General features: G+C 33.0%; 1 protein-coding gene across 1 annotated transcript in view; it reads left to right on the top strand.

Moving 5' to 3' along the window:
* The window catches only part of LOC114324951 (uncharacterized), a 113,455-nt gene that overhangs the window by 82,221 nt on the left and 14,911 nt on the right, over positions 1-16,323 (top strand). The window contains exons 16-17 of the mRNA XM_050659882.1: positions 6,743-7,028; positions 13,029-13,212. Coding sequence (XP_050515839.1) covers positions 6,743-7,028; positions 13,029-13,212 — 470 coding nt within the window. The remainder of the gene's footprint in view (positions 1-6,742; positions 7,029-13,028; positions 13,213-16,323) is intronic.

Below are 16,323 nucleotides of genomic sequence, written 5' to 3'. Positions count from 1 at the left end.
GAACAAGCGGCCTTTAGACCAGGAAGACAAACAAATGACAACATATTTACCATCAGGAACCTAATCGAAAGCTTAGGCACGGGGGGAAAACTGGTATTAGCATTCATAGACCTAAGAGCAGCATTTGACACGATAGAAAGACAAATTATAGGGGAATGCTTGAGGAAAATAAATGTACCAAACAGATTGATAAAATATTATCAGATATATTATCTACAGATTATAGAAAGTACTTACAAAGAGGTAAAAGTAAGAGTACAAATAGGGGAACGATCAGAAGAATTTAATTGGAATAGAGGTATTAAACAAGGAGATAGTCTCAGCCCTTTGCTATTCATAATCGTAATGAATGAATTAATAAGAAAAACTAGAGCAAGAACCAACCAACTACAGACAATAATAGGATACCATAGATTACAACCGGGAACAATAGTCCTTAATGTATGCGGACGACATAGTACTAATAGCAGATTCTGAGAACAAAATGCAGTAACTAATGGATATATGGGCAGAGGAAATAAAAGAGCTAAAAATGGAAATAAACGAGGAAAAAAGTAAGATAATGACAATCAACGGCAAAGAAGATAATGAAATAAAGATAAAATGCAAAAACTCAGAACTGGAAAGTATCTGGAAGTATCATTACTAACGACGGAAAAATAGACTGGGAAATAACAAATAGAGTAAAGAAATCAAACAAGTTATACTATGCCTTAGCCCCAATACTGAGGAAAAGAAAACTTGCAAGAGAGATAAAAATTAACATATATACCACAATAGTGATATCGACTGTGCTCTACGCAAGTGAAAACTGGACAATTCTGGAAAAACATAAGAGCAGAATAAATGCAATGGAGATGAGACATTTAAGAAGGATAGTTGGAAAGACAAAATGGGATAGATTAAGCAACGAGACTATTGGGAGAATGGCCAACCAAGAACCAATAATGAATAAACTAAAAAAGAGACAAATGAATTGGTATGGGCATTTGATGAGAATGCAACCCAACAGAATTACGAGAAGAATTCACGAAGCAAGGAACATTGCAAAAATAAAAAGAGGCAGACCAAGGAAAAAATGGATATAGAAAATAGTAGAGGCGGGAAAAGTTAAAGGAAAATCACTCAAAGAATTAAAAATAATGGCGGAAAACAGAAAAGAATGAAAGATATGGGTGAATGTAAATTAAAATAGCGATCCCAAATCCGACACCCTGATAGGGTACAAGGAAGGGGAGAAAGAAAGAAAGAAAATTGCTGCTTCTCTAGAATTGTATAATATATTGTACTTTGTGATTATACAGTGGAACCTCGATTATCCGTCTCTTCATTAACCGTCACCTCTGTTAACCGTCAGGGTACATACAGGCGTTGTATTGGCTACATAAGCAAACATTTTAAAAAATAATATAAAAAAATAAAAAAAAAGTTAATTTGATTTGTGATGAGGACACGGCTATTCATTGCTGACAGATAAAGAAGTCGTTGAAATGGGAACAAAGGCGGACCAAACAGATTCAGAAGCTGACACAGACTTGGAATTCGACTGTAGATATGTTGATGAACCTATTGTAACTGACAAAGATTTGCGTAAATAATCTAGAGAAGCTGCATCGCACATGCAATAATTCATCGAGTGGTATTCTCAACCAGAAGAAGCCAATAAAGTAGATTGCATGATTTTATGCCGATTAAGAAATTCAGCAGTCGCAAAATGTGAAGCAACCATAATACAAACAAAGATTTCAGAATATTTTAAATTGATTCGATTGTACGAACACAAATCCCTCTTATATTGTCATACAAAACATACAAATGAAATTTGAGAGTTGTACTATGAATTTTTAATTTTTTTAATGTTCTGTTAACCGTCTTTTCGATTTTCCGTCATACCCTTGGTCCAGTGCTCTGACGGATAATCGAGGTTCTACTGTATTGCTATTGATTCGTTGTCCATTAGTTTGAGTAGTTCTGCTTATATATTTATCAAGACTTGCTGTTATACTATTCTTTAGCTATCTCGCTCGACACCTAATTAATTTTAAGTGTTTTCTAATTACATAAATTTTTGCTGAAGTTTGGACAAACACTTCAATTAAAAATAATTTAATTATATATAAAATTGAATATAATAGAAGTAAAACTCAAATCACTCCAAACTATCAAGGTTTTCCAATATAAACATATTTAGCTGAAGTATGCTAATTGTTAATTCCATCTGCATACACTAATAATCAAGTCTTTGAGGTATTTTTTGTTAGATTCATTATCATTGATACAATAGTAAAAATTATTTACCTTTTGTTTATTTCTGTGAAATGATGTTGTGTTACACAGCAATTGAAATTATCAAAACTTCTAAAATATACTCTATTCCTATTTTTTAATAATATCTATTACTCGTTCTCAAAATATAAATTAAACAAATTATTATTTTTTTGTTCCTTGGAAATGGAAATATTTTTCTTAATAGTTAACGCGAGCCACAGTTGCATAAAAGAGGCTGCACGTAAATTGGCAGACGGAGGGGCGGACGTACGGACGAAGAAACAAATATAATTTGGAGGATCGAAATTTTATTTTAGTACACATTATTATTTCGATCCAATAAAAATAAAGATATATATATATCTGTTACAGTTCAAGTTGATTCTCAGTTAGAGTTGAATCCAACTAGTTGGAGTCAACTCCAACTGAAGTAAAATACTGCGATATTTCGCGAAATGAACATCAGATCGTAAAACTGCAAAATACATCTATTCAATATTTTTCAAAAATCTACCGAATGGCACCAAACACGATCCCGACGGAGGTGGGCTGGGGGACTACATTAAAATCTTAAATAAGAGACATCTGTACAAACTGAAAATTTAGCATACTTTCCTCCCCTACTATGAGGATTTATTGATAAAAAACATGGCTAGTTGTTAAAGCACATAACTTTTTTATTTTCCAACATAAGCAAATGAATCAAAAAAGAAAATGTTAAGAAAGCCTACAATTGAGTTTTAATTTTAAAATATTATATATACTAGAATATTCCACAGGGTGTTCCGAACTTTAAGAAAAAAAGACAGTATGATTGTAACACCCGGTATAAAATGACATGTACCTGTCTAGCAACAATATTATTACAACGATATTCTTAACTAATAAGGCTATAATTTACTAAAAGAACCACTTAAATCGGAAAACAGGTTTAGGAAATTCGAGACATCAAACATGTCCCATTTTTAAGGTGTTCGGCTAATTTTGCCGGTGTGTGTAATTTTTTCACTTCGTACAATTTTTTTTTAGATCCGTTGGGCCTTTTTTTCTCTAAAATTGACTGTTGTCGAGTTATTAGCTACTTAAAATTTGAAAAACGCCAAAATAACCATTTTCGAGGTTAAATAACTCGGTTAAAGATAATTATTGTGAAAGTCGAGCGAGCGGCCGTGGAGTAACGGCATAATCGCTGGCCTCATACGCCAGTGCACGTGGGTTCGAGCCCTGCTAAAGACAAACCATTTTCATTTCCAATAATGACACGAGCCGTCTCACCGTGCCTCGGAGAGCACTTTAAGCCGTCGGTCCCCTGGGCTAGTGTACATCGACAATGGTTACTTGAAACAGGGTTAAAGATGTAATTGGCGCCGGAACTGTCCGAAAGGCAAAAATGCCATACGATATTATATATTATGAAAGTCAGAAACTAAAAAAGATTAAAGCTACCTCTATAAGATCCTGAAGAAATTTTTGTCGTTATTTCATAAATAAGATACTATTTTTAATTATCAACAATGAGCGCTAACCGTGTATTGAGGCGGCCGTCAATGTGAGTGCGAGTGAGATTCGCCATTGGACGGCTGGAATGGTGCATCTCTTTAGCACTCACCATTGACGGCCGCCTAATACGCACTTAGCGCTCATTGTTAATAATTAAAGATAAAGCTTAGTAATAAAATAGTGACAAAAATTTCTGCTGGATCTTGTAGAGGGGGCTATAAACTTTGATTTGGTCACTTTCTGACTTTCATAATAATGAATTTTAACCGAGTTATTAGGCCTTGAAAATGGCTATTTTCGCATTTTTCAAATTTTAAATCGCGTATAACTCGACAACAATCAATTTTAGAGAAAAATCACAAAATACTTTATTTTGGCTCAGAATAACCCAAATGATCTAAAAAAATGTTCGAAGTGAAAAAATTATTTTTGTGAATTTGTCTAAAAAGAATTGTTTAAACAATTTATCGATCAAGGTACTGCCTGGCACCCAGTAGATTTGTTATAAGGACCTCTTTTTGAGTAAGTTTGTGCAAAAAATTCGAATCGGAGTAATTTACCTAACGGGGGCGACGATACAGCCTAGACCAATTTGAACATATTCAGTAACATTTAATTTATAGAATCGGCTGTTTGTGTGAATCAGAATCTACTTTTACTAAATGGCATTGGGAAGAGTACACTTTTCCTAGTTGGAGTCTACTTTTATTAGTAAATGTTGAATATAAATCTTCATTTTATATTTATAATCAACTTTTACTGAAACCAGCCGTTAGAGTTGACTCCAACTAGTTGGTGTAAACTCCAACTGGATAATCAACTTGAACTGTAACATATCTACAATCAAACAACTACAAAAAAAAAGAATGTGTGTGTGTACTTTGTACGAACGTAAGAAGTTATATTACTTCTGTTATTATGATTTCAACGAAATTAATATACTTTAAACTGTTTATTTATATTTTATTTAAATATTAAACTAATTTTAATACTTACTACTTTTCAACAATTTTTATTAAAACAATAGCAAAAATTAAAAAATAAAAGAATAAAACACACACAAACACATTGAAAAATGCCACAAATGATTTCTGAACAATAATTGTTGGAAATTTTTTAACTAAATACGTATTTTCTGAAAATAAATTATATAATAATATACTTACAATTATAAAGTGTATAAAAAAAATAAAAGTTTGTATTGTGGATTGAACCCGCGTACACTGGCGCGGTTAGTTTTGAAATTCAAGCATCTTTAGATCTTGGCTACGGAGACATATGCATCATGTTGGTGCATGTTGTGTCAAGATAGACCAACTAAACGTTTTAAACTTGTGATAGTTCTGAATTTAACGAAATTAATTTGATTTTTGTGGAATTGAAATATTAAAATACAACAAAACATAGAGTAAGAAAACAATATTAGATGAATATTGGTAGAAATTTTGTTGGTAATCAAATTACGTAAATCAAAGCATTATATACTAGGTAGATTTATTTTACATTTTCCAAATAGGTAGGTACCTATGTAATTTTTTATTACGACACTGAAACATTTACAATCAAGTACGCACCTGTTGCTTTTAAAAATTATTTAAGAAATCACTACAATTATAATATTGCTTTTTTCTCTGCCCTCACAACAATAAAAACTAATATACACTACATTTATTTACCCATAACCGACATATTGAACAATTATTGACAGGTCATTGTAATTACCCAATCAGAGCACGTTTAACGTTTCAGCTGCGCCCAGGACCAAGACTTTTGATGAATTCGCGCACATATAAATTTACTCCCAACGCGCCTAAAGAAGTATAACTTCAAAAATGGATCAAAATGGTAACACAACTAATAAATGCGAATGTAAGGCTGTTAGGATATTTTCTAGCACAATGGAAGTTAGCGGACATTTTACTTATACAGAAACCAGGTCCATTATAGTTTGTTTACTGTCGACTTTCCAACCGATGACCATCATCTAACAGCTACATTTGCAGATGATACTGCAACTATGGCGAGACACAAAAACCCCCAAAGTGCAACCCGTACTTTACAGATAAAACTAAACGAAACACATAAACGGGCTAGTAGATGGAGAATAAAAATAAACGAGGAAAATCAGCAAATGTAAGTTTTACAAAATGCCAAGGTGATACACCATCAATATACTATAAGAGTAACCTAATACCCAAACACATTGTGCAAAATACTTTTGACTAGACAAAAGGAATTTGGAAAACTCATATGGGATAAACGTAAACAACTAGGTTAAAACACTACTGGCTGCTTGCAAGTAAGTCACCATTATCATTAAAAAGTAAATTTCTGATCTGCAGTTCTAGGAATTATACTTAAAACACTTCTGGATGCTTTCAAGTAACTCACCACTATCATTAAAAAGTAAATTCCTGGTCTACAGTTCCGTCATAAAGCCTATTTGGACAGACGGCCTACAACTCTGGTGTATAGCTTCTAACAGCAAAAGAGCGATCCTGGAACAATCCCAATCAAACATTAAGAACTATAGCGACTCCCATTTGGTTTATCCAATCAGGTCATTTACAGTGATTTAAAAATCCCTACAGTTAAACAAGTAATCACGCAGTGTAGGGACAAAAATATCTAAAGCGTCTTGAAGTGCTTCCCAACAATCTTGCAGTCGGTTTCCTTGAGTTTACAAAATAAGAGACTAAAAATTCGTAGTCCACTGGATTTACCCTATAGACAATTAATAGACAACAAGTAAAAGTTTAGAATAAGTGTATATTAAGTAGTATAAGTCGTACCAATGTATACCTAGTTAGAAAAATATTCAAGCAATAGAGTTATAGCCTAGGCGATCACTCCTAGTGTTAAATTTTTATTCAACAAAAATGCTTACCTACTGTTTATGGTTTGTTATAAACGGATGGCGTTTGAAACAAAAATCTACTTATCTACTTAATAAAATACTAATTGTAATTTTTAGATAATGGGAGCTGGAACAGGTGGTACCGTTACGGGTATAGGAAGAAAATTTAAAGAGATTTCTCCCAATACGGAAATCGTTTGTGCAGATCCAATTGGATCATCTTTTGCTTTACCAGAAATTATAAATAAAACTGACGTTACTTTCTGGGAGATAGAAGGTATGGGCTACGATTTCATTCCCTCAACCTTAGACCGCAAAGTCATTGACACTTGGATTAAAGTAGGTGATGAGAATGCCCTGCCAATGGCAAGAAGGTTGATTAAGGATGAAGGCCTTTTGATTGGTAAGTGGAAACAATAAATAAAAAGGAGAGTTTAAATATTGACAATTATTGTAAGTCAGTCATTTGTGGAACAAAGCCTGCTCTAAATATTTGCAGGTTACTCTTTTTTATGTAGTTGCTATTCAGTTCCCTGTTATTCTCATTAGCTGATCTGACTATCTGGTAACTGATTATCTTGGGTTCCTCTTTTCTATCCTTCGTTTCTGTTCTGGTAGTTGACTGATAGCTGATCTTCTTTCTTTATAGTACGACCGCCCTATCTACATTTGAGTTTTGTTATCTGCTCTATGATGTCCTCTACCTTTGTATTTCTCCGGATATCATCGTATATTTTCCTATATTGTTGTTAGTTCAATTCAATCTATATCTTTTTTTGTTTGGATGTTATTATGGGATATTTTTTTTTTATAATTAAGCTACTCGCGTTATATCAAAAGCTGGTAATGTACATAAGCTTAAGAGCTGGTAGTGTATATAGTAGGGGAAGCAACAATGCTAAATTTGCAGTTACTCGAGCGTCATGGGGACCTACTGGGTTGTGAAGATTAGGCCCTAAAACCAAAAAAAGTTAAATTAAGTTGTCCAATTTAGTGGGGACTTTCCACTGTTTAATTTAATTTTCCATTTTTCCAAATTTAATTTTCCATTGTTTTAAAACAATCGTTTTTCCCGATTATAGCGCCATCTATCCATAAAAGAATGCCGAAAGAATTTCTCGAATAAAAGTTACTTATTTTTACGTAAGAAATCCAAATCTGAAATAAAAAAAGAATGTGTGTGTACTTTGTACGCACGTAAGAAGTTATACTTCTATTATATAATTTTAACGAAGTAATTGTATTCTATTTAAATATTAAACTAACTTTCTTATCTACCACTTTCAAAAAATTTTTATTAAAACAACTAAAAAAAAATGAATCGTAGAGGATTGAAACCCGGGACGTTTCGATCTCTGACCGAACGCTCAACAACTAGACCATCGAGGCTCATTTGATTGACACGTAACTTTCGGATATAATTATGAGTGCAGCTGATCTCACTACTACCAACTTTGTTAAATTTCGAAACAGTAATTTCACTTTTATTTAATAATGGTACGGTAAACAATCCTCATTTTTTAATATGTTATTCCTTACAAAAATACCTTTAATTTAAGCACAAATAATTAAAAATCGTAAATTTGGGTCAAAAGTTATTAACTTTTTAAGAGTTCCCATAAGAGCCCATGTTAAAACTTAACTTTGACCCTTAATAGTAATTAAACGGCACGGTAAAACATTTTTTAAAAAATCAAGTCTTAGTTTATTGAAGTAAACTATAACATACTAAAATTTCATGCAAATCCTTAATTCTTTGCCGAAGGTGTAGAACGTCATTAAACTTGTGATATTTTGATATTTTGAAAATTGATCAAATTATTTTAATTTTGAAGTGAAAATGATTTAGAATTGAAAAAATACAACAAAACATAGAGTAAGAAAACAATATATTAGGTGAATATTGATATAAATTTTGATGGTAATCAAATTATATAAATAAAAGTATTACATACTATGTATTTTGGCAGATCAAACAGGTAGGTTTATACACATGATACATTAACAATTATTACGTACCTGTTGCTTTTAAAAACTATTTAAAAGTCACTACAATATTATAAACTTTTTTGTTTCTGTCCTCACAACAATAAAACTAATATATTATACATTTGTTTACCTTTACCTCCAAACCACAGGTGTCCTACAGCTGCCATATTGGATAATTTTTGACATGTCATTTGAACATTCAATCAGAACAAAGTTATAATGCGCGTATGCGCCTGGGTGATGCGTATGTGCCTGGTTTTAACATATAAAAATTCACCCTCATCGCGCGTAAAGAAGTATAACTTCAAAAAAAATTGAGGCTTCTTTTTAAGATTTTAAGGAAACCCCCCATGCCTTCCGTGGGTGGTCGTGTTTGATATCATTCGATAGATTTTTAAAAAATATAGAACACGTATTTTTCGGTTTTTTGATCTGATGTTCATTTCACCAAATATTGCGGGGTTACTATTTAAAATTTTAAAGTTAGCCCCCCACCTCTCTCCGTGAGTGGTAGTGTTTGGTATAATTGGATATATTTTTGAAAAATATTGAACACGTATTTTAAAGTTTTTCGATCTGACGTTCATCTCGCGCAATATTCGCTTTCCTTTTTGTGAAACTTTGCGACTTGTCCATTTCCTTACGCCCCGTTCAAATCGTCAGATTTTTAAAATATACATACACTGTTCTGCATGTACTTACCTTATCTTAATCTGACGATTTCAAGTTTTTCTAAGGATATATTTTTTTCGGACCCCTCTTAACGAACTCCCCTGTATAAAGAGTCCATAGAAGGTAGGGATACATTTGCATGGTACAATGTTTCTCCCCATGTGATTTTCTGACGCGCTCGAGTAACTGCAAAAATCCCCGCTTGGGCTCTCCTACCAATATGAGATAAAAGCTTTTTTAAAAATTAATTGTATTACCGTTTTCCTTTAACGTATTTCAAAGTTTCAAGTTTGGTTATTCCTAACAATGTTTATTCCATGGTACCTATATTTCTCGACCAATCTTATTCCTGTTCCATTATTCTGAATACATTCAGTAGCAAAAATTTGATATTATCCAGTGTTTAGATAAGAAACAAATAAATACTGGCAAGATAACAACAAAAATAGCCAGATACATAAAAAAGAAAGAATAACACCAGCCTTCAGAACTAACAACAACTTAAGTAAATATAATAAGAACAATAAAAGCCGAAAGAGAAAGCAACTACAGAGTGGTGTGTACAAACTAACTTGTGGTGACTGTCCGAAAACTTACATCGGTCAAACTGGCAGAACCTTTGACAAACGGATAGCAGAACACAAAAGGGCTTTCAACAATGGAAAAACAGACACTTCTTCATACGCACTTCACCTTCTAGATCATAATCATTCTTTCAATGAAGAGTTTCAAATTCTGCATATCCAAAATAAAGGCCTTAAGCTATCTTTTCTAGGATCTATGGAAATTAATAAATTGAAAAATACAGATATAATTCTGAATGACCAACTCGAGACAAACAGCTCCCCACTCCTCAACCTTTTCAGTTAAAAACTTAAAAAGGTAAACACATTGTAAACTATATCACTTGAGAAAGGCACTCTGCCGAAACAGCTGTAGTCATTTAGTTGTAATAAATTTTGTGGAAGTATAGAAAACAAACGTTTTCAGTGTTTTATTGTTAGAAAAAATCAAATACTTCTTCCTCTTTATTTTTTATTCTAGGTGAATTTCCTGTTCAAACTTTATCCACCTGCCTTCACCTACTTGCATCAAGGTTCAAATTGTCACTCCATCTTCTTCTAGGTTGGCCTACACTTCTTTTCCTCTTGGCTATTTATCTCGAACGATTCTCATTCTCTTTATTCGTTCTGATGTTAATTGTGTTAATATGTTTATTCAACTCTTTTTTCCTGTTTAACACCCAAACATTACTATTGTCTACCCTATATGTATTTCTTATGTTTTCACTTGTTTCTCTGTCTAGAAGAGTCTTTCCAGTTATACCACGAATATTCTCATTCTGTTGTTTGAAGCAATTCTTGGGTTTTTATTGTTTTTGGTCTAGATCCTGCGGCATATATCATTATAGGTCTTCTAGTGGTTTTGTATAATATATTCGAAAATCAAATACAAAGAACCACAAGCTGAATGAACTAAACAAGAAAATATATAGGGCCATAAAAATAAATATATAATATTTTCCAGTTTTATACCGCTTATGCGGCTTTTGGATTAAAGCAGGGTAATCTGCTATCTCTAGGGCCGGTATACGAGGAAGGTAACAGGGCCAGATCTACGCTTCAACCGCCTATTATTACCTCTGGTTTTACCCAAGGTACTAATTTTACTCAGGCTAAGTCGACCCGGGGCCTACGGGCATTTTCTTAAATGTCTAGATGTTCTCGCCAGGGCCGTAACTACCATTGGGCCAACCGGGGCAGTGCCCCGGTGCCCCCGATTGGTTGGTCATGCATAGATTTTAACGAGGTCAAATAAACGTTCAAAGTACTTTCAGTCAAGTTCTACTTCAAGTTGTCCAGTTGTAATAAGTACACGTTCTAACAACTTCAATGCGATTTTAACCTGTTTCACCTGCACCAATTTAAAAAAAATTGTCTCAAAATCTCTCCATGAAGTCACCTCATTTTCTTTGCTTTCAAAACACAAAGCAGTTCCGTTTTTTAGATGGCTTCTTATCATTTCTTTGCAATCTTCGAAGTTCTGCATATGTTGTAATTTGTTTTTTAAGATATTAATGAATGGTACCGGATGTCGTTTTCTAATATCCTCGCCAAATTGGATTCTGATCTAATTAGAGCTGTATATAATTACTTCCCGATAGTCTCCTTCTCCTTGACATTTTCCTATCTCTTTCAATTTTTCATCTACTTTTCCATATCGAATTTTAACGCATTCTCGAATTTTTCTTCCACTTTTTCAATTTTCTGTATCTCCTCAGCAATCTGGCTTACCTCTCTCTGCATTTTCTCTAAATAAACCTGCATATCTTCATATTTTTCCAACTCTCAACGAACAGTATCGTTCATTGGGAGGTACTGAATTCCCCATACCAGTCTGAAAGGTGTTCTTCGAAAGTCTCGGACGACTCTCAAACCTCTCAATCCAACACGCTGGGCTGGAAGATTTGATGTAGTCAATGCATTAAAACAGAGATTTTGCGATGTTTCGAAGTTCCTAGCTCTGACAAGTAACAAAAGAAATGAAAGAGACGAAGCCTAGCTCTGACAAGTAACAAAAGAAATGAAAGAGACGAAGCAGCACAACTGAAAAAGAAACTAGAAATTTGTTTTGTTACTAGTTGTGCAAAATAATATTCTTGGAATCCTCAACATAGTCTCAAAAACACTGCAATCAGAATTTCTGGACCTTTTAACAGCTTACAGTTTACTTGAAGACAGCCTCTTAAACCTAACTGAAATGAGAAGCAATTTGAAATCTTCTTTGAAGAGGCTTCAAATATGTGTCAACGTTGGGGAAAACATACCAGTAGAGTTCGCTCCAAAAAGAATGCAGAAGACGAAAAAACATTTCGATGAACTGTTCGAAGATGAAAGACCTCAAGATTCCAAGTCATGCTTCAGAGAAACCGTGATTTACTCAATGATAGACACATTATGCCATCAGCTACACACTCGCTTTCAAGGAACGAAAGCAGTGTTAGATACGTACCGAATTGTTCAACCTGATTTAATTTTGAATGCAAACGAACAAGACCTTCAAAACGAAGCAATCAACTTCGTAAAACTTTTTCCAGATGAGAGATTGTAAACCCCCCGAGACCCACCGTTAGGAAGCCCCCAGATCACGTTTGCCCCTGGGCCCCTTACATCGTACTTGCGGCCCTGGTTCTCGCCGGAGCTGGGATTCGATCCCCGGCCTACCTGCGTGGAAGTTAGACATCCTACCGCCTGAGCTATCAGGCTTCTTAAATATAAGTATTATAAAATGTATTATTCCGCTATTTTTAATGTTTTTTATTCTGAAGGTCTACTTATAGAATAGTTGAATCGAGATCGTTTTATTTGATCTTTATCTATTCTTAAGATCTGCTGACATTGCTGATCTACCTACATGATCTACATGATCTACATCTTCTTTTTTTCTTAAGGTGCCTATCCGTTCCGGATGTTGGCGATCAGCATGGCTATCCTAACTTTGCTTGCTGCTATTCTGAATAGTCCGGTTGTCGATCTACATCTACTATTATCTATTCTTAAAATCACTACAATTGTGTCTTGTTAATATTTAGTTTAGTGATAAGCTGTTTTCCTTGTTGAATTTTTGCGGCATTTCGTTATTACAAGTGTGTCATTTATTTTGTTTCAATAACGTTACTCACTATATTCCTTATACTAGGTGTAAAACGTTCTGGAAGAAAATTACTATTATTTTTTTTTAGGGGCTAGCAGTGGAGCTATGATGTGGGCGGCTATTCAAGCAGCGAAAGCTAAAAATTATGGCCCTGGTAAAAGGGTTGTAGTTATGTTACCAGATAGTATTAGGAACTACTTAACAAAGTTCGTATGTGACCAATGGATGGAAGAGCGAAATCTTCAGCCTTGTGTAAATACAAACAACCACCCGTAAGTAGACTACATACATACCATTTTTTGTTTACTTTAATCATATACAGTGAGGACTTTTGAGTTGGAATAAATTCATTACATCGAAAATGGGCAAATTTGGAGAGAAATCCTCAGACAGGTCGATTTTTATTTTTAAATTAAGACTTTTTGGTATATATATCCTACTAGTGACGTCATCCATCTGGGCGTGCTGACGTAATCGATAATTTTTTTTTAAAGAGAGTAGGGGTTGTGTGACGGCTCATTTGAAAGGTTATTTAATTCTCTATTCAGTAATATAAACATTAACATAAAAATATTTTTACAGGGTGTCCAAAAAATTTTTTTTTATTAAATTAATTTACACAAACAGAAGAATGTAAGCAATTTATTTAATTCAAAATACATTTTACTGCTGTCAGGAAAAGAGGTATTAATGTTTATTTTACAAATAAACATTGCATTTCGCTTAAATTCAATGTTCAAACTGCTAAGAGACAGGTGGGTGGCAGTTTTAACATTGAATTTAAGCGAAAAACAATGTTTATTTGTCAAATAAATTTTTTTTTCTGTTTTCTGACAGCACTTAAATGTATTTTGATATAAATGAATTACATACATTCTTCTTTTTGTCTCAGTTAATTTAATTGAAAAAAAAATTTGTACACCCTGTATAAATAATTATGTGAATGTTTATATTATTGGATAGATAATTAATATCCTTTTAAATGAGGTATCACACGACCCCTACTCTCATTTAAAAAAAAATCATTGATTACATCATCACGCCTAGATGGATGACGTCAGTAGTATGATATATGCCAAAAGTCGTAATTTAAAATAAAAATCGACCTGTCTCAGGATTTCTCTCCAAATTTGTGTCTTCTCGAGATAATGAATTTATTCCAACTCAAACGTCCTCACATGTAATATTGTAACAGTTTTTAAAACTCACACGCTTTTCTGATGAGTTTTATGGTTTCCTTTTTGTATCTAAATTTTACAAAACATTTTGCTGAATATATTTAACTCTTCATTTGATTTCTTCTTCGGTTTCTCGAGATTAACGTAATATTTTAGTTACACAAAATATCTAATTCCTTTATTTTCGATAGAAAACCAAAAAATTGTTGTTACAATTTAGTTTCTCCTCATTTATGCTGACCTGTTATGTTAAATCATCATCATGCAACCTCTTCCGTCCATTGCTGGACATTGGTCACTCCCATTTTTCGCCACCCAAGTTATGTTAAATGGTTTATTGTTAATAAAGCTTTAGTATTATATTTATTACTGTATGTAGTACATATAGAGGTAAACCATATCAGGTATAAAGGAAATCAGTAAAAACTTCATAAAATATTGGTTTGGATTTATTTAATTTATACATTAATGAGCAAGCTAATAACCGTCTAAGTAATGCAAAAGAATGAAATCATAATACGTTGTGAATTAAAAAGAGATGAAACTAGTAGAGGAGGGAAAATATCGGTAGAAACCTATAATATAATTTAATTAAATTACAACAACTCTCGAGAGTCTCCACCTTTGGACATTAGCTTAAGAGATAGTTGACTTCAATCGTGATTGTACGTATGAAGTTCTTCCTAACTTAGTTTTATTAGGTTATGTATGTTTTCTTCTTCTTTGGTTTATTGGCTTCCACCCACTTGGATATTTGACCAGCTCATCGTTTCGGCTAAAGCAAAAATCCCTTATTATGAATGGGTTGCATGTGTGAGTCCATACTATTGTAGTAAAGAAAAAGAGAGACGTTCTCACAAACAATTTATTTTACAACTGACAACCGGTTTCGCTGTCTATACTTTGCACAGCCTCTTCAGGTCAACAGAAAATAAATTGTTTGTGAAAACGTCTCTTTTTTTCTTTACTACAAAAATCCCTCATTCATCTACAATTATTTAGAATTCATATCGGGACAAATACAACAAAAGTAAAAAGTTTTCTCGCTCAGGGATAACTGCCGACCAGTACACAATCTGCTTTAATAAGCCACAATTTCAGTTTGAAATTAAGTTTTTTTGGCATTTACATTTCGATTTGACGTTTATTTATGTCAGTCGACATGAATAACCATTATGACTGAAGGCAACTAGCCACGTATAAGAACTAGCTTTATCTCGTACGAACTCACAACTTGCCGGTTATTAGGGCACTCGTCACTGTATAGTAATAGATGTTGGTCAAGTAAAGGTCTACTCAGTTTAATTCGTTTTTAAATTTTACTCTGAAATCGAATAAAAAAAAGAATGTGTGTGTACTTTGTACGCACGTAAGAAGTTATACTTCTATTATATGATTATATGATTATAAACGAAATTAATATACTTTTTATTTATATTTTATTTAAATATTAAATTAATTTATACTTACTACTTCTCAAACATTTTTATTAAAACAGTGCCAAAAAACACATTAAAAATGCCACAAATGATTTCTGAACATTAATTGTCGGAAAATTTTTTAACTAAATACGTATTGTCTGAAAATAAAATTATATAATAAATATACTTACAATCATAAAATGTATAAAAAAAAATAAAAAAATAAAAGTTTCTATTGGGATTCGAACCAACTTACCACGCGGCTGGTATTTGCGTTGTATTGGGATTCACCCGCATTAAAACTTCGCCACAGAGACAGCTTGTCATTATGTGCGAAGATCCTCTAACTAAACAGATTAACCTTTTGACATTTTTAACTTATGTAAATAAAATTATTTTGATTTTGAATTGAAATGATTTAGAACTGAAAAAATACAACAAAACATAGAGTAAGAAGACAATATATTAGGTGAATATTGATAGAAATTTTGATGGTAATCAAATTATGTAAATGAACGTATTACATACTACTTATGTATTTTGGTAGGTTCAAGGTAGGTATCGGAGCCCGTATAACGACTAATAAATTTCGCAATCACTTGCGTCGTGCAAAGTGGCTATGTTCAAATATCATAACAAAATTTGATCAACTATTTGTAAAACACTTACCAGTGAAAGATTCTTTAGCTTTGAATAAGCGAGATCTGCGGCACTCATACTAGGCACAGTTTGATGAGCTTTCACATTGGCATGCAACAATCATATCTTCTATGTAAATAAGTCT

This window comes from Diabrotica virgifera, chromosome 1 (genome assembly GCF_917563875.1).
Source record: "Diabrotica virgifera virgifera chromosome 1, PGI_DIABVI_V3a".
Taxonomy (NCBI): domain Eukaryota; kingdom Metazoa; phylum Arthropoda; class Insecta; order Coleoptera; family Chrysomelidae; genus Diabrotica; species Diabrotica virgifera.
Note: the sequence above shows the minus strand (reverse complement) of the source record. Positions and strands in the feature narration are given on the sequence as shown.